Consider the following 26,728-nt stretch of genomic DNA (forward strand, 5'->3'; position numbering starts at 1 on the left):
AGAGACATGGCTGATGTCCCCAGCTGGGAAAAGTGCCTATGGCTAAAAGGGCAGGCAGGGGATAATGTTGGATCCATTTTCCTTTTAACCCTTTCTTTGCCTGACACGTGATCCAGGACGGCACTCAGGGCTTTGATGTCTTTGTGTGGCTGTCACTTGCTTTCTGTCTGCCCTGCACCCGGCTTTGTGTTAGCCTATAGAAGGTGGCAAGCAAATGAAAGAAAAGGAGGACTTGTGGCCCCTTAGAGACTAACCAATTTATCTGCGCATAAGCTTTCGTGAGCTACAGCTCACTTCATCGGATGAAGTGAGCTGTAGCTCACGAAAGCTTATGCGCAAATAAATTGGTTAGTCTCTAAGGGGCCACAAGTCCTCCTTTTCTTTTTGCGAATACAGACTAACAGGGCTGTTACTCTGAAGCAAATGAAAGCAACTCCACAGAGCCATCCTGCCCGGGGGGCTCTTTAGAAGGTCGACCTAGGAGTAATGAGTGGAGGAAGTAATGAGCGGTGCGTGGTGGCCCGGGAGATCTGAGTGAGACTGCCCCAGTCTCACTCCCTGTACCAGCAATGGCTACGACGGTCGCAGTGCTCAACAGTGACCCTCTGGCCAGTTTGAACAGTATCGGCTGGCACTCCAAAGGAGGCGAGTTAGGGAGGTGTTAATGGAGCAATCCAGGGACCTAGACTGGCACTGGTGTTCTTCACCGGGCAGCCTGCGGGTCACCCTCTGTGGGGTAACTCACTGTATTGAGGCAGACTGAAAGCTATGTAGGCAAATATCTCAAAGTGCTTTACAAACCCATGCCATAAGGATCATCGATCACTGAAATGCAGCTGCTTCTGGGGTGGAACGCAGCAGCTGTTCAGCAACACCACGCTACGCTTTAGTCGGAAACTGATCTCTTGAGAGCTGTAGCCCTCGGTGCATTCCGAACTACCTACAAAGGCCAGGTCTATGCCTCAAGGAGCTTGCAGTCTAACTCGGGCGAGGAGGTGAACTTAGCGTGCCTAATTGAAATGACAGGGCAATTTTAGGCAGGGGATGTAATTGTCAGATCTGGAACTCGCCCAGGACCCTGAGGTTAACATCTGGCAAAAGGTGCCGGGGAGCATTGTCACTGGTGGCCCTAATCTCTGTTTTCCATCTCATCTGAATGCTGGCTGCCCCAGTAAAAATAAACGTGGCTCTCTCTGGCATACTTAATAGACACAGTCTATGGCGTTAATAACGGGAACGAAGCTCTCCCTGTTTGTGTCTGTTTAGTCGAAGCTGCAGTGGAGATGGAGACCGCTGACTAGCTCAGATCAAAGCTGGTCGTCTTCAGAAAAGATCAAATAGCGGGATGGAAATCACTGCAAATGTTTTCCGGGGAGCTGGGCTCCTTAATTAGCTGGAGCCCTGGAGGAGGACAGCAGGAGCCCGCTTCAAAGCAGCTCTCCAAAGGAAGGGGCCTGGTTTGGTGCAGCTCTGCATGACACCACCGCCTGACTGCTTTTGAAATCAGTGGGAAGTTCTTTTCTTAAAGTACCACCTGACACTGCGGGGGTGGGGGTGGGGAGAAGCAGGGCATTAGCGCTGGGGACATAGAATAAATCAACCATGTGCTCCAAAGTGACATGGGGTGAAAAATGGAGCCTGGGGGCACAGTGCGAAGCCTGGGGGAGGTGGCTGCTTTTGCAGGACACTCTAATCGGGCTGGGGATCCCCAGCCCAAATCAAGGCCAATAACAAGCCACTGGGTCACTGTGGACTCCATAGGATGTGGCCTTATCTTCCCCTCTAACCTGCTCCCGAGTCTTTGCTATTACTGGTCTCCCCTGGGACTCGGTGGCCCATTTTCCAGCTGCTCTTGCTGTGAAGAACTCGTCTCTCTGCATGTAGCCGAATCTTTCATTTCCTTAGCTCCAGCTTGTTGCTTCTTACCTTGCCTTTCTAATACCCTTCTTGGCCGTGGGGAGTAGGACTTCGCATGGCACGGCAGGGACAGCGACACGCCCTGTGGAATAGGGGAGATGTTTTATGATATTGTTGATACCGATATTGTAAAAGTGCAATGAATCTCGCCAGATCTAGCGGGTCAGCTATCTGTGGAGAAGTTATAATTCCCTAACTATGATGTTATGTACCACCTTTCATATTGTGGGTCATAGATACCCTACGTATCTCTGTATTTCTAGATTTGTGCTGTGTTTCTGGGTAACACTCCATATCGATTGGCATCAGCACTGCCTGGCCTGTTCAATGGCCCCTCAAGGGTCATCAGCTGTACAATAAACCCATTGAAAGACCAGGGATTGCACCTTATGAGTCAGCAAGACCTGTAGGGGCCTGTCTATGGACAGAACTCTAAGGCTTTTCCGTGCCCAATTGCCATGTTTTGTGGGGCTTGTGTTTGGGACACAGGCAGTACAAGCCACATGGCAAAAGGAATATAAAAGGCAGCTGCATCTTCTCCATTTTCTCTCCATTCCTGCGTCTGGTGTGACTTTGCCACAACCGAAGCTCTGAACAAGGGACTGAATGCCCCATCAAAGCTGTGGGTGTGATCCAGAGGGACTTTTTAAGCCAGTGAACGTACCAATACTGCTAAGAACCTGAGCTCTGGACTTTGAAGTTTCTGTATGTCTGCGTAGTGCCCTCGCACATACTCAAAGGTGTATCCGAATCCGATCCGCTATCTGCAGAAAATTATCTGCCCATCTCTGCATTCGTGGATGCAGGGATATCCGCAGATCTCCCCGGGTTTGCAGGGCTCTATGCTGGGGGCTGGGATGAGACTCCGAGGCATCTTCCCGGCCGGAGTCCAGTCGAGGACAGCCACGTGGGCAGCTGTGGAGAGCCCACGTGGAGTCACAGACCCTCCACCTGCCCTTGGGAGCTGCTCTCAGCCCCCCTCCCCACGGGCAGATGGAGGGTCTGCTGGGCTCCATGCTGGCCTGGCTGGGGGAAAGGGAAGACCTGTGGAGCTGTCTGGCGGCTGCTCAGGCCCCCTGCCCAGGGCAGGAAGAGGGTGCCCGCTGTCACTGCATCCCTTCATTGCATCCTCCGCACTCCATCTCCTCCCCCCCCCCCACTGCATCCCTCCCCGTCCCATCCCAGCCCTATACCCCTGACAGCGCCCTCCCACCCATCCTCTCCACCATCCAGAGCCACCACCCCCATGTCCCTCACCCACCACAGCCCTGCACCCCATTCACCTCCATACACTGCTGCTCTCCCGTTATGTCCCTGTGCACCCCTATCCTCATGCACCTGTAGTCTTCTACCTCCCCCTGCATCCCCATCCACCCCACATACCCCCCACACCCTCTTCTCTCCTTCACTGCCTCCTCTCACCCCCACCCTGCTCTCGTCCTTGGCCTCTTTCCCTCCCCAGCCTCTCTCCTTTGCTGCCATGCCCCCGCCGCACTGCATCTTTTCTCCTGAAATCCACCATCCTCCCTTCCTGGCTGGGTGATTTAGGCAGCCCCTGGAAAGTGTATGGAAAAAGTGTCTCTGTGTAGGCAAGTGTGGGTATGCATTGTATGTGTGGAAGAGACTATGTCTTTGTGTAGGGACATGTGTGTATGCCTGTGTGAATACAATTTGCAGCCTAACTCTTTGACTTTTATTCCTTTTGCTGGCCTGCGCACAAAAAGATTGATGACCTAAAATATGTGTGTGTTCATTTCATAGCAAGTTTTTAAAAGAGGAGGGCACTCTAAAAGCAATGTATTATTGATTTCTTAAAAAGTGAATGTTGTTGACTAGTAATTGCCGAAGAGCGGATGGACCAGACATTTCCCCCCACCTTTGTCTAGCTACATTATAAACTCTTTGTTGCAGACTCTCTCTTTTTATGTGTCTGTCCAGCACCTACCACCCTGGAGCCCTGATCTTAGCTGGGGTCTCTAGGCACTGAACAACAATTGTAATATTAAGTGATGTGGAAGTACATGTGTTTGTACACGTCTGGCATGCACTTGTGAATACACGTGTGTATCGGCCTGTAGGTGTGAGAGTCAGTTTCTACAGATTTATTGATATAGGTATCTGGAGAGTATAGGTATCTGCATGTCTGTGGTTGTGCTCCATGGATTAGTATTTGGGCTTCAGGAGTGGGCCTTCGATGGACCCATTGCAGCTGTGATGTGTGGTTCTAACGGAGCAGGGGGGTGGAGTGAGTGTGGGATGGGGCTCAGGGCAGGGGGCAGGGGTGTTCAGTTTTCCGGAATTAGAAAGTTGGCAACCCTAGCTGCTATCCACAGAAATGGTGTACGGCTATAAAGCGAGTACCCATGGAGTTGCAGGGGTCTATGTATGCGACTGCGTTACCATTTAACAACTCTCTTTTCTTTTTTCTTTATAATAAACCTTCAGTTTTAGACTCTAAAGGACTGGCCAGCAGCGTGGTATTTGGGGTAAGATCCAAACCTGTACTGACCTGGTAATGTGGCTGACCCTCTGGGGTCAGAAGAACATTTTGTATATGTGAGCAGAGTTTTTAAATTAATTTCTCACTGTACTGGACCCAGGTGCCGATTGGGAGCCAGAGAACAGGAATGCAGTAAGGGGGCTGTGTGATTTCTTCTTTCAGCTTCTTGATAGCCAGTGTGGAGATCAGACACACAGTTTGTGACTGGCTGGGGAGTTTAACTTCACCCACCAGTCTTGGGACTAACAGTATCTGCTCTCCTTTTTGCAGCCTGCCCTGACTTCGGCATTTCCAGTGAGGGCTGCCCCAGACACCATGGGTCACACTATCCCCTTCCAATTTCAGTATACAATCTGAAATATTTTGCAAGGAACTGAATGAATAGTGTCTGTACCACTTCCCTCTTCTGGGAAGATTCAGAACTACCCATCTGTGTGTCACAGGCCCTATACAGCCAACAGCAGAAAGAGATTCCCCCTTAGCTGCAAGCGTGAGGGCCCCGTGACTTCTGAAGCAGGAGGACCTGATTTCCATTCCCTCCGTGGCTGTGAAGCTCTAAGCAGGGTGGGCAGCATCCTGATTCGCATGCAGTTCTAGCAGACTGCAGATTTGTTCCAGTGCTATACCTGTGAGAACACCACCGGCTTTTCCATAGCAGCCCCACAGCGTGAGCTGAGATTTCGTCCAGCTCCTGTTTGCTCCTAGGTGGTTCTTTGCTTTCCAGATACCGACCTGGGGGCAGGTTATGTTGGCTGTTTGTCTTTCCTCTGCCTAGACATGTGACTCCTAGCACTGAGTCACCTCTCCTTGCATGCAGCCCTGCTGTTCCCATCCTGTCATCTGGCAGCTTCTGTTCCACATCATGGCACAAAGTGCGTTGGTTTCTCGCCATCTGCTGGGTTGTAAAACTACCTCGCTCCTGTGTTCCTTCGGAGCTGCAAGGAGGTCTGCCCCTTCAGTCTAATTGTGTGTCTGGAGTCTCTTTCTTCCTCCCGAGCATCTCTTGGTGGTGGCTGGGTTTATTTCCGCTTTGCTGTGCGGGTGTCGGTCCCACGCCACGTGGAATCGTCTCAAGACCCCTGCTATTCTTTTGCAGCAATCACTTAGGGAAAGAACAGCTGTGATAAATGTGCTGGCCTCCACGGGAAGAACATGTGGCCGTGACTCTCTGTATTGACCCGAGCAAATACCCCTTGCCTTAGTGCCCCAATCTTGTCAGTTCCGGGCCGCCTCACACTGCATGAACGCTGACTGCCGTCCAGCGAGCAACCTGGCACTACAATTCCTGCGTCGCTCTCCCACCCCCCTCCCACCCCCCCATTTCAGTGGTTTTGTCCTGATCTGTCTGAGTTTCTAGCCCTAACCTTGTGGGATCAAAGCGAGTGACAACGAAGGATTGCCCCAGGTTTATCGAAGAGTCAAATCCCGACTGTAAGTAGTAATGGTGGTAATCCTGGGGCAATTTTACAGCTCGCTTCTTAGCCCTCTCCCTGAGCACCAGCAGGGGTCCACTCTTCATAGTGGCTGGGGCTGGAAGATGAAAGGTTTTGGCATTGGCTGGCTGAACTAGGAGCACGCACTTCATTAGGAACGTCCTTTTTATTTCCAGCTGTCTAGTCTGATCTGGTTCTCTGGCCCTTCATTGCCATGGTATCTGAGTGGCTAGCTCCAGACATTAGCCTGTGCTTGGTACAGGAAATCTATCGCAGAGGAAGTTCGTCTGTCTGTCCCCTCCCTTCATGGTGTGTGTTCAGGAGAGTTTAGTGTCCCCAATTAACAGGATTAATACAAACCACAGCAGCACATTGTGATATTCAGACTTCAGCCCTACCAGGCACCCCAACTCTCGCCTGCCTTCTCTTTGTAATAATCATAATCTCTAGCTCTTACGTAGCACTCCTTTTCATCAGCAGACCTCAAAGAAAGCTTTCCAAAGAGAGTCCGAATCATCCTCCTCTCTTACAGATGGGGAACCTGAGGCACCGAGGGGCCGTCACCTGGTCGGCCAGTGGCAGAGCAATGAACCCAGGTCTCCTGCGTCCCACTCGAGTGCTGCAGTCACTAGGCAAGACTGCCTCTCAGTGCTGGTAATCACCCCAGCCCTCCTCGCCCTCCCGTGAGGAACCTCTGATGAGGGGTCCCTCCTCTGCAATCATCTGCTGCGTGGGTCCCACACAGTGCCTTACCGTGGCCGCAAAGCGTAGAGGGTTGCATGACTACATGTCTCTGCCTCCCGACTCTGCACCGTCCGTGGGGGTAAAGCCAGAGCTTGGCTCACCCATTCTCCTTAGCGATGTCCTTGTCCTACACGGGAGCCCACCTGTCCCCTGATGCAGCAGGTGCAGTTGTTGGGCGCTCCTAATTCAGGCCTGCGCAGTTCTAGTCCTTCTCTGTGGGCTTTCGTCTTAGGAGAGACTCTCCCCTGGCGGCCTGCAGCTGCTGGTGATCTCCTCGGGCCGGGTGACGCATCAACTCGGCTGTGTCTACACAGGGGTTTTTCTGATCTTCCACCGCTGTGGCGTCAAGGTTGGGAGTAACCCGCTCCACGCAGTGCTGTCTCCTGGAAGTGGTGGCTGGGCCACAGAGCCCGCGACAGCGTGCGCTTACCGAGCTCTCTCTGCTCGCCCAGCCGAGCCGCGTGTGCGCCGAAGCCGAGGTCACGGGTGTGGTCCCGGTGGCTGATCGACCGGCCAGGGCGCAGCGTTGCTGGAGCACTATCTTAGCCAGGGTGCAGGTCTCTCCCGGGGCTGTCAGGGGCGTGCTGCCCGGCGATGTGCCTGGACAGTTCTGGCAAAGGCAGCCTTGCCCCCCGGCCTCCCTCGGGGACGAGCAAAGCGATTCCGTGCAGTCGGTGTTCCTGGGGCAGGTGGCTTCTGAGCAGCCGAGACCTCCATCGCACACCCACGCGCCCGGAGCGCCGCGGCCCGGAGAACATGCTGCTGCAAGGGACTGATCCTCTGACCGCCTGTTCTCGGGGACCGAGTTCGGAGAGTTTATCTGCTGCTGGCGGTGGCAGTGGGGTCGGGGCCTCAGAACAGAGGGGCATCCGTGCAAGGGAAGGCTGGGAGCGAGGTGGGGGAGGGCTCGGAGGAGAAGGCCTGGCTGGGGTTCTGCGCTGAGGAATCTGTCGGGGTGTTCGCTATGGGACACTGCTAATGCAATGGGGAGATGGGTGTTTCCTGAGGGCACCCTGTCCATCTTCCGCCCCCCAGCTATCTGAGTGGGAGTCCCCAAAACAGACCCTATAATTAACGCACCCTGCCTGTCCCTGTGACATCCTGTGTGCCGTGAACTACCCCATGTTCTGTGGTGTGGGTAGCTGGAAGGAGGGCGGGGCATTTCTGGATGCCAGTTGGAGGAGAGAGGTTTGGAGGTTGAGTGGTCGGAACAGAGGCCTGGGGGCCAGGGATTCCCAAGCTGGTAGATTTTGAAGGCCAGAAGGGACCATTATGGTCATCTAGTCTGACCTCCTGCGTAGCACAAGCCAGAGACCTGCCCCCGTAATTCCTGCATCAAGCCCATAGCTTCTGGTGGAGCTAGAGCAGAGCTCCTAGGACGACCTCCTGTCTTGATGTAAAGACTCCAGACGATGGAGGATCCGCCATTTCCCTTTCTAAGTTGTTCCGATCGTTAATTCCCCTCCCCGTTAAATTTGGATGAGCAGTAAGGCACAAACTTTTATCTACCTTCAGCTCCTAGCCATTGGCTCTCACTGGCTCTTTTCTGTTAGATCAAAGAGCCCATGGCTATCAAATCTCCTCCCCTAGGAGGTACTAAGACTCCGTGATCAAGTGACCTCTGATCCTTCTGTGGAATGAGCTAAATCGAGCTGCTTGACTCGCTCGCTATAAGGCAGATGGATTTTCCTGACCTCAAATCGTTCTTGTAGGTCTTCTCCGAAGCCTTTCCGATTTTTCCACCTCCTTTTTGAGACGCAGACCCCAGAGCCGTACCCAGCACTCCAGGAACGCTGATGCCGTATGCAGAGGTGACGCCCTCGCCCAGCTCCGACTTGCTGTGCCTCGCCTTATACGCCCCAGGGTTGTGTTGACCCTTTTAAGGCATGGCTGCGCCATAGCTGGGCGTGAGCCTCTCAGCCTGGGCCAGCGGACATGAGCCAGCAGGGCTTGTGCAAATGCATGGAAAATAACAGTGTGGGCATTGGCGAAGGGTCGGATCCACCCTGCCCGCCAGCTCCGAGCTAAGGTGGCCAGCTCGGGCCTCTGTCGGTGTGACAACATCGCGGCTGTTCTTGGCACAAGTCTGTCGAGCTGGGCTGGACTGCTCACTCCAGCTGCTGTGTAGACGTACCCATAATTGCGCTGGGAGGTCATGTCCTGATCCCTGTCCTGCCACGGCCTTGCCCTTTGGTCCCTGATGTTACTGAACCTCCCGGGGCCTCTGCTTCTCTGGCCATAAAATGGGGATAATCAGATCTGCCTGCCTGGGGTTCAGAGGATCTGCTGGCTACCGTCTGTACGATGGTTACCACAGACAGCGAAGGGGAGGCGGAGAGGAGCTGACGCTTTGTATTTTGATCAATTAAACCCGCCTCTGACCCCGTTGTGCCCGCTCTGGGTTTGGGTCACATTCCGGCTTTGATTATCTAATTGATCGAACAGACTCTGAGGCTGCTGACTTCAGGCAGTTGAGCTTTGCCGTTCAGGGGGAGAGGATTTAGAAGGCATTTTCGCCTCCCTCCACTCCTGATGGGATGGACAGAGAGAGGGTGAGGGAAATTTAACTCCAGCCACCCTATGGCGAGGATGGTTTTGTTGCTGTGAGCCAAAGAGCCATTGACGGAGCATGTGACTTGTCCCGAGTCTTGGCTTCTAAGATGCTGCAGCCATCGGCTGTGTTTTCATCAGATCTCGCACGCTAAGTAGTCAGGCCGGGTCAATATATGGACAGGAGTTGGACAGGAAAATCCAGGTGCCGCAGGGAGCAGTGCTGGAGATTCAGTAGGTGGCTTCCCTCTCGCTGGAATCTGTACAAAATAGTGGCCCAGCCTAGCCGCAGTGGGTGTTTGTGCTGCTGACGTTCTTAAGGACTTAAATATCCCATTTCATACTGTTTTCCCAAGAGCAGGGATGTTGGCTCCAGTGCCCTGGCTGAATATCCTAACTAATGATAAGGGACTGCACCCCACCTCGCTCTAACTACCCCTTGCCCCGCCTTCAGTGGGGTACAACATTCTTCACCACCTCTCCTAACCGGGTCTGTAGCTTCTGCGCTGCGTTGCTAAACTGCTGCCACGTTCCTCCCCAGAGCTGGCTGCATTTCAGTGGTGAGGGAGGAGATCCCTGCCTGTGCCCAGCTATGAAGTGCTGGGAGAGACAGGCCTTCTATATGCATACGTTAATCCTGCGAAATGGCGCACACCCCGCTCTCTGTCGGCTCTTAAATCAAAGACTCCAGCTGGACGTTGTCGTGTGGCGTGGATTTCCGCGTTGAAGCCCTGCAGTCGCTCCTCTGTTTAATACCCTCTGATCACAGCTGCTACACCGCTGGCCTGGTGGGGGTGGGGGGGGCATCCTTTGGGAAGTAGTGCTGCTCCGTAGCCAGCTGTTGATCTTCAAACCTCTTCAGTCTCCTCCTGTCCGACCCCAGTGATGTTCCCGGTTTATGGCAAGACTCGGGACGAGACAGCTCCCGGTTCCTTTGCCAGAGACTTGCTGTATCTGATGGAAGCTGCATAGGGCCTGAGTGAGGCAGTGCAATACAGACTTCGTGACCCAAGAGGGAGCTAGCGGCCGCGAGCCTTGGATCCAGTTATTCGTTTGTAGGGTGCCAGGAACCCCGAGGCCCTGGTCGGTGCCTGCAAGAGAAAATGATTCTGCTATGGGCTTGATTGACTGGAAGGGCGGGGGGCACTTACATTCGTCAACCCTCTGGAAAGGGGGCTGGGCTTCAAATGGGCTGATCGACACGGGACGTCTGGGGGGGAGACTGGTCTAAATAACCCGATTGGCCTTGCGGTGCGTTCTCGATTCAGAATATTGGTGTTAGCCAGCAACCTGCATTCGTGACCGTCACGCTCCAGCACTGGGCTCTGCGAGCGGGAGCCACGCCTTGGAGGTGCTCCCCAGCTCCTTGTCCCATGAGATGGATCACACCTGTGTAGAGCCCATGGGGTGAGATGTGTGTGGCTCGCTGAAAGCTTCTGGAGGGGGTAACAGGGGTTAGATCAGCCCTCCTCATGCTGTTTATCTGTCATGTGTATGACACCCATTGCCACCGTATTGGAGCACTTCACAATCTTCAGTGCCTGGGGCAGAGCATTGTACAGATGGGAAATTGAGGCATGCAGTGTCTAAGTGACTCGCCCCCTGTCACAGAGGCAGAGCAAGGGGAGGGGGGAACATGGGAGACCTGGGTCCGAGTTTGGTGCCTAACCCCTGGCTTGTCCTTCCTCTCTGATCTGCAAATATTTCCCTGCCTTCGCAGGTCTGTGCCCCCAACAGCTTGCAGTCTGTGGGCCAGGCCAAGCCGGTCCTGTAGGATACCAGGTGTCGGCCCTGAGCGGGGCGGTGGCCCTTTTTGCCTGTGTCAGGTTCTCACCCGGTCTGTCTCTGCAGTGCAGGATGGAGTGCAAGGACATCGCCGCGGACACGCTGTACGACGTGCTGCACGACATCGAGTACCGGAAAAAGTGGGACACGAACGTCATCGAGACCTTCGACATTGGGAAGCTGACCGTCAACTCGGACGTGGGCTACTACGCCTGTGAGGAGCTGGGGGGAGTGGGCCCCAGGGGAAGAGAGCCCCCCCCACTCCCCAAAAATCCGTGCAGCATTTGCGCTCAGCGGCTGCTGTAGCGGATGGGGCTGGTTAGCGGGGTGCTCTGGAGGGGCTTGACTTGAGCACCAGGCTGTGCCCGGGGTTCGGACAGCGTCCGTTCAGTCGTCTCCAGTGAGCCTGATCCGCTGCATTTAGCCTGAATGGAACCACCAGCAAGGAGGGAGCGGGGCCAGGGACATGAGGGGACACAGTTGTCCTCTGCTGAAAGGCTAGAGATGCGGGCAAGGGATCGCAGGGGGTGGGGAGGGTTAGTGGTGTGGGGATGTGGGACCCGAGCATCCTGAGGAGAAGCACAACATAAATGCTCAGATAAAGAAAAGGTCCGGGGAATGTATCCGGGTGGGGGCGATGGGAGAGGGGGGGTCTGGGAATGGATACTAGTATGGGGCTGATGGGAGATCTGGGACTTGGGCCTGTCTCGGAATGGGTGTTTAGTGTGGGGCCAATGGTGGGGGGGACCTGGGCCTGTCTGGGGATGGATACTAGCGGGGGGCTGACGGGGCAGGAGGATCTGGGACTGTTTAGCGACACAGAGAACACCCCTCTGTCTCCCCTAGCTCCTGAGGAATTGGGTGGGGTAAGTCTTTTATCCCAACTCAAGAGCCAGATCCCCTTTCTTCTTCCCCATCTCCCTTCCCAGGGAAGTGCCCCAAGCCCCTGAAGAACAGAGACGTCATCACCCTGCGCTCCTGGCTGCCCACGGGGGCCGATTACATCATCATGAACTACTCGGTCAAACACCCTGTGAGTGCCCTGCCCGCCACTGACCAGCCGGGGGGTGGGATGGACGGAGCTGGGCGGTCGGAAGGGATCAGGGACCTTGCCTGCAGCACTGGCTCAGTAGGACACAGGAGGCGACAACCCCACATGAGCCCCAGCATTACAGGCCGAAACCCTGGCAGGGCGACTCTGTGAGGCATTAAAAATCCCCTGAGACCAGGGTTTGCCCCCAGTGTCCTCTCCCGAACGCGCCCCCTCCTTGCTGTCGTGCAGCAAGCCGAGGACTGCTGGGGCCTTAGCGCACTAGAGATGGCTGCGTGTGAAAGGAACCCCAGAAACCTCAGCTGTCCTAACGATGCTTTGGTCACCCAGGACTCTCACGACCAAGAAGTCTGACTCCCTAGGGTCACGTGGAACCTCGCAGCAGGGCTGGAGCTCGGGTCCTCCTGCTCCAAAGGATAGTTCAAGCGACAGGGACCTAAGGGAGACTCTCCGTTAACTCCTATATAACGTGGCCTCTGACACGCAGCTGGGCACCTTGCCCTGTCCAGTAGAGGGCAGTATTGCACAGGCATGACTCGCTATTAGTATCACCACAATGCAGCTGGAAGCCCTGGTGCTTACGCTACCGACCGTGCCTCGTGGCACACCGTTGTTCCATAGGGAAAGGGTCTCTGGGGGGTTAAGTCATGCGATAGGCTTTGAGCTCTGCATGGCTGGATTTAATGGTCTCGGTTTATTGCCCGTCCACGTAGGTCATAAAACCGGCACGTAATCTGGCCCCCTTGATCCTAGCTGCTTAGGAGAGGCCTGGCCTGGGCAGCAGGGAGAGCCGTGGGTCGGAACGGCGGCCCCCTGGCTCAGCTGTCCAGCAGCACCACTGCTCCCTCGCCCACCAACGCTCTGAATCCTCCACGGAGTCGAGCCACAAAACGGGAATCTGTTTCCAGGGTGCCCCAAAGTTGGGACTTCTGGGCTTTTGATCCAGCCCCTGATATAAAGACACAGGGTCTAATCCTGCGTCCCCTGATTTCAGTAGCAGAGCTCCTGTCCTCTTCCACCACCTGCTAAGCCTGCAAGGTTTGGGCTCTGGGTTCTGGCTGAGCTAAGGCCCTCAGAGTATGTGTAACACAGGGTGAGTGAACAGCCCTGTCTTGAGTTGACCCCACTGGGAGGCAGCTCCCCCTAGCTCTGGGGATGGGGGGGCTAGGCCTGGTCTGCTTGCCAATGGACCCTCTGATTACCCAGCTGAGGGTGCATTATCCAGTCCCTTCCTTGTCACAAACAGCCTGTTTCTGTTCCCCTTGCCCCCTCTCTGCAGAAATACCCTCCAAGGAAAGACCTGGTGAGAGCGGTGTCCATCCAGACAGGCTACTTGATCCAGGGGAGAGGAGCCAAGAGCTGCTCCATCACCTACCTTGCCCAGGTTGACCCCAAAGGTAATCGCGCGGCCTGGGGTGGTGCTGGCTCCGAGGGGCTGCAAGGCCCTATCAGACGCTTTCCCCACCACTTTCTATTGCTCGCGGGTCCAAAGAGCTGTAACCACATCGCCTCGTCCCTTGACCTCCCTGTTCGTTTCAGTATCCCTGTCTGTCACTAAACCCCCACTGCCTCGCCAGCGTGTGGGGGGGAGCATCCGTCTCTGGTGCAGCTCCCGCCCTCTGTAGAAGTCTCCCTGTATCTCTAATTAGTTCTCCCTCTTGTCGGAAAATCTTCTCCCGTCTCTTAACTTACGGCCAATCCTCTCAGGGCGCTGGGCGGCTGAGGGATGCTCTGCAGAATATACAGTTCTATTGCACTGAGCCTAATAAGCCTAAAGCCTTGCGAGGCCTAGGAGATTTGTGCAGGGAACCTGAGAGCAGAACCCTGCTGGTTCGCAGGTCTCAGATGGAAATCCCAGCTAGATTTGCCACTAGCCGAGAAAACCCTGCTCCCTCCTTGCCAATGTTGCCTCTTTTGAGGGGAGGCGTCTGTCTGTGGTGGGAAGCTGCGGAGTAAACCGCATCGCTGAGGCCCTGCTGTAGCACCCTCCCTGGTGCACTCGAGTGGTACCATCTCTTCAAGGAAAGAGTTCATTTTGAGCAGCATAAGGGAAACTCCCTGGGTGTAAAATCCCAGGGCCCTGCCAGGTGCAGACTGCAGTTCTGCTTAGAGCGAGGGGCTCCCTTTACAGCGGTGCTCAGGGAGATAGGCAGACCCCAGCCCCACCGCTGCTCTCCTGCATGCTCTAGAATGGTCACTCCGTCTCAGACTTACTCTGCCATCTCCTGACCTCCTCCTCCTTCACCCCACCTGCTTCCTCCACGGCTGCTTGCTCTCAAGGTGGTCTTGACCTGTGCCATCCCTCAAGCAGACTTTTCTATGAATGACCCCTCCCAGAATGGCTTTCTTCAGACCCCAATTGTGCTAAGGGCTGGAATTGGCTCACTGCCGCTCTGTGAAGGTCTAACCCACTGGGAGTGTGTTACAGGTCCCCCTCTGTGCTGATCCACAGAGGAACTGAGTCTTCTACAGTCCCAGCTACAGAGCTTCAGTTCTTTAGCTCAAGCTGTAGCAGCTCATGCTTCTAGCTTTGGAGGTTCGTGGTTCAATCCCTGGTGTGTTGGCCAAACCGGCGGTCATCTCCAAGGCATTTGAGGATGTACTGTGCGGACTAGCTGTGGTATCAGATCTCTGCCTCATTCTTCTTGTCTCTGTTATGTAGGTTCTTTGCCTAAGTGGGTGGTGAACAAATCGTCTCAGTTTCTGGCTCCAAAGGTAAGTGTCCCAGTCTGGCCTGGCTATCGATTCTATCCCATGATCAGTCTCTCACTGTAGGCGTCGGGTGCTCTCCTCCTCTTCTGGGATACCCTGATCTCCTGGCTCTGGATTGTAGCTGTCACGTCCACAGACCTGGCATACGTGGCCGGCTGTAGGACGCTCTCAAGTCTTCGCTATCATGTGGTCGCTTTGGTTTGCCATCAGCCCAGCACTTAATGCCTTAGCTCAGGTGGTGAAGCTGTTCAGGAATCTGTCACCTCCAGCCTCTGCCTGGAACAGTGCCCGAGAGTGATGGATGATGGCAAATGGAGATACCTGCTACTGACCCCATGGTTTAATTAGAGCCCCAGTGATTTCTGCCTCTTGGCTGGCTGGCTTTGCTACCTTTATGGTGGCCACCATCCATTTCACCCGAGAGCCGGTGAAGAGGTGAATCCATCATAGTCTAGAAGTAGCAGCCCAGGAAGAAGATGCTGGGTGTCAGTATGCCCTTTATCCCAGCAGACCAAGGCGCGATGAGATCCAGAGGCTGGCAATTGAGATTAGAAAATGTCCCAGATGGAAATTGGAGATCTCAAAGAGTGAGGGTCACCAAGCACTGGACCTGCTGCTCCGGGGCAGTGGTGAAGTCATCGCGTGGCGGTAGGGTGGGGCGGCTTTCTAAAAGAGGGTCCAGTTCAACCACAGGTTCTTGGTAAGGGTGGTTCTGGTGACGTGGGTGGGGTAGAAGGCAGATTGCAGCCAGAGACACCCCCACTGGACATGGCTGCCTTTGGTGTCCGGTTATGCTTCTCCCTTAACTAGGATGAGACCCCACCGCCCAGTTCACATAGGTCACCCAAGGGACTTCAATCCCTGCCTACTTGGGCTGGGGAGGAGTCGCTTACCCTCCGGTGCTCTGTCGAGGATGCCGTCGGGCTCGTTGGTCGATGCCATGCCTTGTGGATGGGCTCGAGGCACCACGGTTGATTCAGTCAGCCACGCTGCCCCTCCTAAGCCAGGGTTGAGGCCCACACTGGCTGCAGAAAGCATCCAGGTGGGAAGATGGCAGCCGTGACATGGGATGCCATGCATCCAGGTGGGAAGATGCAGCCTGCACCGGTCCCTAGTTGTTTCCTAGCCTTGGCTCTGACCAGAGGCCGCTCTAGACAATCTGCAGCCTTCAGCAAAGCTTGAGCGTACTCCCTGCTCCTCATAGGCCTAGGCCGGCAGGTTGGACCCGGATGACCCTCCATCACGGTGGAGGGGCAGCCAGCCCACGCTTGAGTAGCACCCAGTGGCCAAATCTGCCACCCTAGGTGCAGATGCCTCGCTCGCTGATGGCTCGAGCGGCTCTGACCTGTCTCCTGCCTTCTCTGCCCACTCGCCCCCCCCCCCCCCCCCCAGGCCATGAAGAAGATGTACAAAGCCTGCCTCAAGTACCCCGACTGGAAGCAGAAGCACAACCCTCGCTTCAAGCCCTGGCTGTTCCCCGAGCAGAGCACCCTCCCCACCGTGGCGCTCTCGGAGCTCTCCATCCAGCATGCCGACTCGCTAGAGAACATCGACGAGAGCAGCCTGTCCGAGACCAAAGACGACCGGGGCGAGGGCAGCGACGAGGACAGCATCAACTGAGCCGCCCTCGCTTCCTTCCCCAGCCCCTTGCCCCTCCGCACCTGCCCAACCGGGTTCATTTTGTCTGTGTATCCAGTGCAGAACGTGTAACACACTCCCCGGCCCCATCGCTCCCCACCCCGGCTAACGGGGCTGCTGTTAGTCAGGGCATTTCTCAAGCAGGCTGGGGATGGGAGAGGGACTTGTCCTGCCCTTGATGCCAGAAATCTGGATTTCCCCAAGGCTTAGCCCTGCTTGTGCTTTAGGCCTGGACCCTCAAAGGTATAACTCCCACTGGGCATTAGGCGTCGAAATACCTTTCAGGGTCCAGGCCTCTGTGCTTGGCAGTGGGAACACCAGCTCTCTAGCACTGAGCAGGATTGATGCCCCATAGCTTTAGGGGAAACTTGTCTCTCTCCTGGCTGAGGAAAGCAAGGTGTGGGGGGAATCCGTGGGACTGCAGAACCGTCCCCGTGGGCCGATGGGCCGAGCCACGTTCAAAATCAAACTTGCGGGGCCTTCTGGGAGCGTGAGCCACCTTCCCTGGTCTGCCCGGCAGCGGGGGCTGGGCACTGCCTTCTCAGAGGGCAGGGGACCATCAATGTGCACCAGCGTGGTCAGCATTGAGGGAGAGTCCCTGCCTGCAGGGAGCAGGGAATGGAGCCCGTGAGGGGGGTGTGTCAGGCATAGTTCTCCCAAGGGAGGAGGGCTTGGGAAACCTCTGCCCTTTGGTGAAGGACATGACTGAAGCAGGATTGGCGCTCCCGGAAAGCCGCATGCTCCCCATGTCGTTAAATGGCTGTCTCTATTTTCTTTGTTCTCCTGTAAGAGTTAGAACTGCCTTTTTCTGATTGGGACCAGTTTAAGGGACCGATCTCCTTAGGGGGGGTCCCCAGCTGCTTTGGGACTCTCCGGAGAGGGTGGGACCCCTACGAGTCCTGGGCTCTCCTGTGAGAGGGGACCCAGAGGTCTTGACATCTGAATATTTTCTCTGCGCTAGAATTAGAGGCCTTGAATCTGGATTTTGAAGCCGGTTCCTTGAAAACACTCCCTGAAAATCCCGTGTTCTGTTTCATGAGGGAAAAGGAGATTTTGTACCTTGTCCTGGAACAGTTTATTTAGGAATAAAACGAATAAATCAGGCAAGCCGGATGGCTCAGCGTCTTCCTTACCGCTTGGTCGCCACCCATTGGGCCCCTTGCATCATCAGACCTGCTGCTTTCTCTAACCAACCTGGCAACGAGCCCCAGGTGGAGGTGACAGCAGCTGGGGATGTGCTCAGATTATTGTCCAGCTGGGTCAAGCTCATGGAAGGGAAGTCTCTAGCTGCCTGCCGCTGCTTGGCTTCGCCCTGCTCTCCGGTGAAGTCTCAGGCTGGATGGTGCCACCCTTGGCCGTGCTCTTGATGCTGACTGCGGGGAGGGAGTCAGAATGGCCAGGGGTTGGTGTAGCTGGTTCAGCCATCTCCGCCCAGGCACTGCTCTGAGGGAGGGGGTCACAAGGGGTGGAAGCAGCTGCATGGGGAGGGTGGTCCCAGTGAGGAGGGTTTTATTAGCCATGGCACACCTGCATGCTTTCCCCGCCCTTGGCTGCACGTTCCCTGCAGGTGACTGGTTCCCATCCACTGACCTGTGGCCCAGCGTTCTGGCTCTGGAGATGGGCATGCTAAGATCATCCGCCCTGCTGAGTTTCACTGGGATACAAGCCTGCCCCTGCAACCTGAATCTCACAGCACGGAGCTAATACAGACTGAGCTCTGCTGGGCCCCCGCTACCTGCCTCCCCTTCCACTGCGAACACCTTCACTGGAGCTTCGGCTGTTCCCGATCCCAGCTTTGTGGTCACAGCTGAGGCCGCAGCTGGGCATCAGCCCAAGCATATGTGAGCAGGAGGCAGCTGGCACTGGCTGGTAAATGTCGATGAGTAATTAGATGGCCTCATCCTTTGGGAGATAGGAGGAGGGAGATAAAGCCAAGTCTCTGTTTGGCCAACTGCATGGACAATTGGCCTGAGCCAGCAGGGCCATTCTTACGTTCGTAGGAGAGGCCCCCTGACCCACAGCTGAGCCGTCGTGGTTGTGGATTGGTACTTCTCGAGCATTCTGTGGCTAGTGCTGAAATGAATGGGCTACTGCTGTGACTCGTCCATCTCCGCTGCTGTGAGGCCATCACATCTGTTCACTTCAGCATCCAGGAAACGTGCCCATTAGAAGAGCCGTGTTGTCTCTTTTGAAGGCTCTCCCTAAAGGCTGGAAGCTGCTCTGTCTGCTCTCGCCTCTCCAGGCTGCTCGCTGGCTCCCAGTTGATGCTAGGAGGAAACGGGAGATGGGAGACTCGCTGCTCCTTTCTTAGCACCCAAGCGATGGCCGGTAGAACCTGTCTTTCCTCAGCCCAGCCAGGGTTGCTGCCCTAGGTGAGCTCCAGGAGGCAGCCGGTGAAATCCAGTTACTGGATAAACCTTCCTCCGCTCTCCCTGGGGCAGGGAAGAGCAGCCCTAGGAGCCGGCTAGAGCGCGTGAGAGCCGAGAGGGGCTGAGGTTCAATAGGCTGAGTGTCCATTAGAGCTGAAGCTGGACGGGGAAGTAGAGAAGGAGCAAATAGAAGTTGTGCAGGAAAACGGGGAGCTTACCAACCCAGCCCGGCATGGTTTGAAATCCCATCAATAGCACCCCGTGTGCCCAAATGAGGTTCCCAGTGTGGACCAGGGTCCCCTTAGTGGGCTGGCTGATGGGATTTTAGGCCCTTAGCAAGGGTGCTGGCCAAGCCTCACCTGGGATAGTGAGTTCAGTTCTGGGCACCGGGTTCGAGGGAGAGGAATTCGAAGTGGAACGAGGGCAGAGAAGAGCCAGGAGGATGATCGGGGGCATGCAGGCCTGGCTGGCTGGGCCTGGCCCTACAGAGGCTGAGAGGGGGTTTGATGGCTCCACCCGGGAGGGAGAACGATTGAAGCCAAAGGATGGTGCTGGCACAGGAACAACCGGGGATGAACAGGGTGTTAGGGAAGGGAGAAGGCGGCTTCTAGCCAGCTGAGGGAGGTTCAGGAACAGCCACCCAACAGAAGCCGGGGGGTGGGGGGCTGATTAATTTTGACTGGATTATAGGACAGAGGTACCTGTGAAAGCAGGGCCTGACCTCTGACCCAGCAGATCCTTTCCAGTCCCGTGAGTTTGTAGAGACACTTATCTAGTCTATAAGCCTTAATCCTGCTAGGGGGTGACTTCACGGCACAGTTCACGTGTGCTCATAACTGGGTTTAAGCCTTCCCCTGCCATCCACACACGCTCGTCTCTGAGCGGAGAGCGGGGGTGTGTGAAGCCCTGACCCATGGAGGAGCGGGGAGTCTGGGCGCTGCTTTCACTCAGGCTGGAACTCGCCTGCTTTGCAGAAAGGATGCAGGCAAAATCATTTGAATGCTGACTACCCTCTGATGCTGTCCCACAATTCCCTCCCCAAGGAGAGACAGGTTCCCCAACAGCCTGGGAAAGAATCTCCGCACCAGGGACCATGGGCCATGTAGTGAAGACACAGTCAGGTGAGTAGCAGGGTTTTGCGATGGGGATGCTCACACCTGGGCTAGGCTATGCTGGGAACTTAGGCCAAGGGTGTCTCTCCTGACCATAGATCTGAGTTCCCAGGACCAACAGAGGGTAGTGACAGACACACCCACACCCACACACCCCTGTGTGTTACAGCATTATGCAATGGGGTAGCCCTTTCCCAGAATCCCTTCATGCTCTAGTGCAGACCCTACTTTCTCACCACCGATCTGAACAGGTGCAATTCTGGGCACCCACCCTGGAACAACACCCCACGAGCTGTGGATGTGCGTGCATGAATCACTAGCTGCCGCCTACAAGGTATAGGCATGAATGTGGACTTCCCTGTTGACTCTTAATTACTTTACCTGAACCTCTTCGTTCTACTAGGGGACTATTTCCTCTGTCCCAGAAGCATTGCTTCCCTAGGTACGTTCATGTAGTGTGCAGGTTGGTTTCAAATGTCCCAAATAATGAGGCTTCTATTCTTTCCCTTGAGATACTATTCCCCACCCAGTTAGATCTCCCTGACAGCCCCATTGCCTTCTGCTCATTGTGCCATGCTTCATGCTTCCTCTGCCTTCTGAGCGTTCACACCCTCCTAGGAGTAGAGTCCCCTCTTTCCTCTTTGCTATGACGTAGCCCCTCTGTAACTATATTGTTCTTGTTTTCAGACCTTTCCCTATCAACGGAGAATTGGGTCCGACACCAGCAAAGAACGAGACATTATCCAGCAGGCCCTAGAGAGGTTCGGAATGGGGGTAGGAAGCAAGAGCCTGAGATGTAGCATCTGGAGGACTTTCAGGAGATGCAATGGGACGACTGGAGTAAAGCATTTTGATACAGTGACTCTCGGAGCGCAGCCTGGCTTGGCCGTGAGCCCTGGGGATGGAAAAGTCATTGAAGCAGCCCCAAGGGTATTGAGAAATTTTGGGGTGCTGAGTTGCAGGGAAGGTTTCTGGTGCCCTTAGAGAAATTGGCAGACCAAAGCTCTGTCCTGTCTGGATTTCAATGTCCAGGGGATGGTGCTGTTGTTGTTTCTCTTTGGAATTTTATTCCACACACTGAAATATCTCACAGGATGAAATTAAGCTATCTGTTCCACCTGTTTATAACCCACTGGGTCTCCCTGTCCCCTGCTATGCTATTATCCACCACCCCCAACATGTTGCCCCTTGGAGCCTCATCCCTCCAGGGATGTTCTCCCATGAGCCCTGTTCCCCTTGGGTCACTCATCCAAATGGAAACTGGACACTCTTTTCCCCATCTGGTTTAGTGCCATGCACCGAGACAAGCTCATCCACCATGTTGAACCATGTCCAGGTACCAGCTGCTCTCCCTGTAAGTATCTATATTTCATTAGTAGCTACCGCCTGGATATCACCTGTTAGACACAGGAAGATGGGGCCTGAACTCCTCCGCTTCGATCCAAGTGGGGCCTCCTGACAAAGAGGTTTGAGAGGCACTGGACTCGCCCCATCTCCTCAGCCAGGTCTGTACATCATCCTCCGGGGCAGCTGGACTCATGGCTCTGGAATCTCGTAGGGCTGCAGGGGGTTCCCTGGTCCTAGAGCAGTTATAGGGAAAGGCTCTCTAATCCCTACAATTTTTGGACATTGACACAATGTCATGGACTCCAGAAACGGAGGGAGAGCTTCACCCCAAAGACAAGGCGAGATGGCTGTTGAGATCACAACCTGAGCCCATGGCGCCTCTGAGCCCAGTGAGGGCTAGGGGTTAAGTGGTAGTTGTTCCTAGTAAGTTAAAATCATGGATGAATTGCTAAGGAGCAGCACAAAAGAATAGCATAAGCATGTAGTGAAAAAATGAGGGATACCTAGCAAGGGACAGAAAAGGCAATCAGAGGTTTTTTAAAATACATTGGGAGCACACGGAAGATGAAGGAAAGTGCAGGTCCTCTACTTAGCGTGGGTCCAGACCTGGCTGGTGCTGAGTCCCCCATGAGATGCTCTGTCCTCTCGACTCCACTGCCTCTGTGGACACTGCCCCAAGTCTCTTGGCCCATTCATGCCACGCTGTGCGCGCCTAATGTCCTCATGGAGTTGGTAGGGCCGTGCGCTCAGAAGAACTGGGCCGAGTCCCTACCGGAAGTGGGAGGGGTAGGGATGGATTGGAGCTCACAGACTCAACAGGCCCTTTTTCTTCTCTTCTTAGACCAGCAGGGCAGATATGGCGAGCCCCTTGCAGCCCATGCCGGTGAGACCCACAGCCCTGAGGAGCGTGGGGAGCTGGATGAGACTGCCAGCCCCTAGTGGGCCTGGAGAGCCAGCCGCCCCGCAAGCCAGACCGACTGCCCCAAGGGGCCTGGGGAACCAGCCCACCACGACTTTACCACCTTGGGCACCAAAGGGCATAGATCAGAAATGGGGGAGCGGCTCCTGGTGCTGGGAGAAGAAAATGATCTAGTATCAAGGCGGCCTGGCCTCAGAGGTGGTATTCTCTGATCCCACCCTAGCTCCTGCTTCCCACTGACCCTCTCCATTCTCCCTGCTAGGTCTGGCCCCACTTGCTGGCCAGTTCCTGCCAGACCAATCATCCCACACCGAAACCTAGCTGCCCACTTCCACTCTCCAACCCAATGCACCAAGCGCCCCTGGTGGTCATGGCCTGGTTCAGGGGATGGCACCCGTCAAGCCAACTCTCCCCTTGAGCCTCCCTGCTCTGCCCCCACCTTCCCCACCCAGAACCTGCCTGCTGCATCCTCTGCTCCCCACCAACCTACCAGGTGCCTTGACCCTGTTCCACGTCCAGCAACACCTGCCAAACCCACCCTCCCCGCTCACCCGTGTTCCCGATACCGAAACCACCTCCTTCTCCCCATAGAGAGACAGAGTAAATCCGGCTGGACCCACTTGGCGGCTTTCTGGAGAGGATTGCGGCAGCCCCGGGAGAAGGGAATGCAGCAGGTGTCTTGCGTTGGTGTGCAAAGGTAACCCCAGCAGCGGCCGCCTCCAGCAAGCGGGTCGCTCCGTCCACCCCCTGGTGCAGGGCAAAGCCGATGCCAGCCATGGTCAGAGGCTGCATTAGCCACCAGAGGGCACCCAGGAGTCTCAAACATAAGCAGTTGTTCATCTAGAAATATTAATTAGTTTCACTGTTTTTCATGAGGGCAAGCAAGCTGGTCGGCTCCGGGGCGCAGTGCTGGGCTACAGTGAGGCCTTCACCCGGCTCTGGAGCCCCCAGAGGTTGTTACCAGCCAACGGCTGTTGGGTGACCATCGGGGAAATGAGTTGGCACTGGTCTCTGTCCAGTTCCCAGCAGTCCCTAGCATAGAGCCCCAGGCCCCCTTGTGACTAACTGGGCCCCATGCTGTGGGTCCCAGGCAAGAGCCTGAAGGCAGGAGATAAATAAGCGACCCTGAGCCTGAGAGGTGGCCTCTCCGGATCAGGTACATGGCAGGCTGGCACGAGGAAACTGTCTCCCATGGGAGCGATGACAGCCTCTGGGGCTGTCCATGCAGCACCCCCTCAGCTACCCCACAGGGCTGCGTTCATGAGCTTGGTACAAGCTGCTCTGTGGCAGGGGTTTGTCTCTTGTTGTGGTCGGGGGGGTTGCTGCCTCAGTTTCCCCCACGCTGGTTAGGTAGCATAGCTGTCCACCTCAGCCAAAAGTTCCGCCCCTTCAGGGGTAACACCAATCCAAACTGTCGCCTAGTTTTTTCCCTGGGTCAGTCTTCTCCCCTAGCAGGAGTATAACAGCCTCTGCCCCCAGGCGACAGGGGGTGCGTGTGCCCATTAATCTTCTTCCCCCTCTGGAGTAGAGCAGCAATGTCCTCTGCTGGCCCTTCAGAGTCAAGTGGGAGCTCACGCCCTCCTTCTCTCCAGCCTGGGAGCCCTATGTCATGAAGCAGGCCTCAGGCCCCCCGCCCCACCGTGCTCACTCCCTGCTTCTCTTCCCTCACCTCCTCCGCTCTGCCCACTCCCTGGTTTCCCCTCTTGGGGCTTGGCTCTGTCTGGCTCCCTTGCCAAGCCCTGCCCTGGCCTTAGTTCCAGCCACTTTCCTCTTCTGGCTCTGTAGAGGGACCCACAACAGGGCTTCCCTGGCCTCTCCCTGCTCTGAAAGAAGGAGCTACCTTTTATCCCCCTTGGCCCCAGTGTCCCTCTTCTCCTCACACAGCTCATTTCTCCTCCCAGCTTCTTTAGGCCTCTGAGGGGATGTCTACAATGCAGTATGTCCTCAGCGTTCAAACTCAGGCTCAAGCCTAACCCCCCTTCCATCTACACACACATCACAGTAACCCAGGGTCCCAGCACCCCACAGGGATGGAGGGTCCGAGCCTAAGTCCAGCCGGATCCTGGGCTTCAAGCCCTATTGCTTTGCTGTGTAGACGCAGCCCCCCTGGACTCATGCTCTGGGAGTCTGCCAAATTTTCATTGTCTCTTGGACAGCCAAGTTTTCCCACGTGGCACCATGAAGAAAGGGTTTGAGCGGCCACACTCGGGGTGGGCGCTAGGAAGTCTGGGGTATGGGGGGGTTGGACTTGGGCCTGCATAATGCAGTGTAGACGCTGGAGCCCTAGGTTGGGTTCAACAAGCCCTAATCTGGGGTTCCAAACAAGTGTAGATGGTCAAGCCCTAGGTTAACAAACCTGGGGTCTGCTAACTCCACTTCTCCTAACCCTGGGCTTATATTGGCCTTAGCCAATAACCCCATCCAGCAGGCGGCTCTGAATCTCTGTGGGAGCTACTGTCCAAGACATCATCAAGGGGCCAGGGCCATGGACCTCTCAACCCTAGGTCAAGCTCTGCAGCCTTCTGGGAGAGGGCCACTACCCTTTCCCCACTTGGCCAGCGCTCTGCCCTTCCTAGGGAAGCCATGCTGCCCAGTGGTGGGAACTTCTGGCTGTAGGGATGGGCCTGAGGGGAGGCAGAGGTGTGGGGCTGGGGATGTGAGGGAGGAGAGGCCTGCGTGGGGGTGTTTGTGTGTCTGGAGCTGAGAGATGGTGAGGATCTGGAGCTGCATGAAGGCTTGAGGGTGATGTCCGGGGGAAGGGGACTGGAGCTGTGTGAGAGGCCAGGGAGTTGTGAAGGCTGGAGCTGGGGAGTGTGTGGGGGGGGACTGGAAGCTATATAAGGGGAGGGGGATGTGGGCAGGTATGTGTGGGAGGCTGGAGGGTGCGTGGGGGGCACAGCTGTGGGCCTGGGGGAGGTGGGACACTGGAGCTGGGTGGGAGGGGCTGGGATATGTCCCCCCCATAAAACACTTTGAAAAGCCTGATTGCCCTCTGTATGCACCCCGGCCCAAGAACAGCCAGGGAGCCCGGGGCGAGAACTCCCTGCTTCCGCAGCCCATCCCCGCCTCGGGAGGAGCCGCCGGGACAGCATAATCTCACCAGCCTGCATCTGAAGAATAAAAGGGAATTCCCAAACAGCAGCTTTAAGGGCCAGTTGAAGCTGCTGGTTTCTAGCTGGGCTGTTTGCTTCCTGCACCCTTCCAAAGCTGCGGCCTCACACCCTGGAGACCCAAGAACGGCTCAGGTAATGTCTCCACAGCAGAACCCTTCACAGGCTCCTGGGGACTTGTTCGGAGTGTCTGTAATTTGTTGCATCGGAGGCGCCCGTTTGCTGAGCCGCAATGCCTGCAATTTTAAGAGCTTATGCAGGGCCATGCCCAGTGCCACTGAATGGGTGCCGAATACCTGTTCGTTTATACGTGGAAAATGCTAGCGCGTGACTTATGAGGAGAGGCTAAGGGAACTGGGATTGTTTAGTCTGTGGAAGAGAAGAATGAGGGGGGATTTGATAGCTGCTTTCAACTACCTGAAAGGGGGTTCCAAAAAGGATGGCTCTAGACTTTCTCAGTGGTAGCAGATGACAGAACAAGGAGTAATGGTCTCAAGTTGCAGTGGGGGAGGTTTAGGTTGGATATTAGGAAAAACTTTTTCACTAGGAGGGTGGTGAAACAGTGGAATGCGTTCCCTAGGGAGGTGGTGGAATCTCTTTCCTTAGAGGTTTTTAAGGTCAGGCTTGATGAAGCCCTGGCTGGGATGATTTAGTTGGGGATTGGTCCTGCTTTGAGCGGGGGGTTGGACTAGATGACCTTCTGAGGTCCCTTCCAACCCTGATATTCTATGATTTGTCCAGTTTGCACTGGAAACAAATTGGTACACCCTCCCTCTGAGCGTGAATGCTGCTCCAACAAACCCCTGTCCAGAGAAGGGTGGGCTGGAGCACTGGAGTGGGACCAATGCTTTATTTCTGGCTCTGCCATTGGCCTGTTGGGCGGCCTTGGGCAAGTCACTTCACCTTTCTGTGCCTCAGTTTCCCTAGCTGTACAATTGGAACAATGATACTTTCCTTCCTTGTACAGCACTTTGAGCTCTATGGATGAAAAATGCTATACAAGAGCTAGGTGTGATTGTCATTATCCATAATGCATTGGTTGGAGGGCTTCTGTGTGTGGACGTGTGGCACATGTCTACACTAGTCTGGATGCACACACTGTTTCAAGTAACTGAATCATTATAACACTCAGTCTACCCCATGAGCTGGGGGCCATGATTCCCCTGCTTGCGTGCACAGATCTGTGGTGGTGTGAGTATAAATAGAAGTGTAGTCATGGTTGCATTGTTGGAGGCAGGGCTGAACTGTGCCAGGTTCAAACCCCCCTGAAACCAGTGGGTACCTACCTGCCACTGCTCAGCCATGTCTCTGCTGCTGCTGTTTATGCTCGTGCGAGCTCGAGGAAAGCTAGCACAAGTAGGTCTGCACGAGCCGGGGAAACACGTGCCTCACTCATAAATGTAGCCTTACTTGCCGTGCTGCGTTTCTCTATACGTGAGCTGGATAGATTTCCACCTGTATCCCCAATCAGGCAAAAAAATCCCGAGTCAGGCCTAAAAGAAACCATGAGATTTTTAAAAAGTAATAAAGTTGGGGTGGTT

The 26,728-nt window shown here is 55.3% G+C and overlaps 1 protein-coding gene across 1 annotated transcript in view; it reads left to right on the top strand.

Annotated features, from left to right (window-relative positions):
- Nucleotides 1-17,437, top strand: part of STARD10 (StAR related lipid transfer domain containing 10) — a 48,860-nt gene extending 31,423 nt beyond the window's left edge. Inside the window, exons 2-6 of the mRNA XM_073333709.1 lie at nucleotides 10,996-11,143; nucleotides 11,859-11,962; nucleotides 13,260-13,377; nucleotides 14,643-14,695; nucleotides 16,085-17,437. Coding sequence (XP_073189810.1) covers nucleotides 10,996-11,143; nucleotides 11,859-11,962; nucleotides 13,260-13,377; nucleotides 14,643-14,695; nucleotides 16,085-16,312 — 651 coding nt within the window. The 3' untranslated portion in view covers nucleotides 16,313-17,437. The remainder of the gene's footprint in view (nucleotides 1-10,995; nucleotides 11,144-11,858; nucleotides 11,963-13,259; nucleotides 13,378-14,642; nucleotides 14,696-16,084) is intronic.
- The last annotated feature ends 9,291 nt before the right edge of the window (nucleotides 17,438-26,728 follow it).

This window comes from Lepidochelys kempii, chromosome 1, assembly GCF_965140265.1.
Source record: "Lepidochelys kempii isolate rLepKem1 chromosome 1, rLepKem1.hap2, whole genome shotgun sequence".
In the NCBI taxonomy this organism is placed as follows: domain Eukaryota; kingdom Metazoa; phylum Chordata; order Testudines; family Cheloniidae; genus Lepidochelys; species Lepidochelys kempii.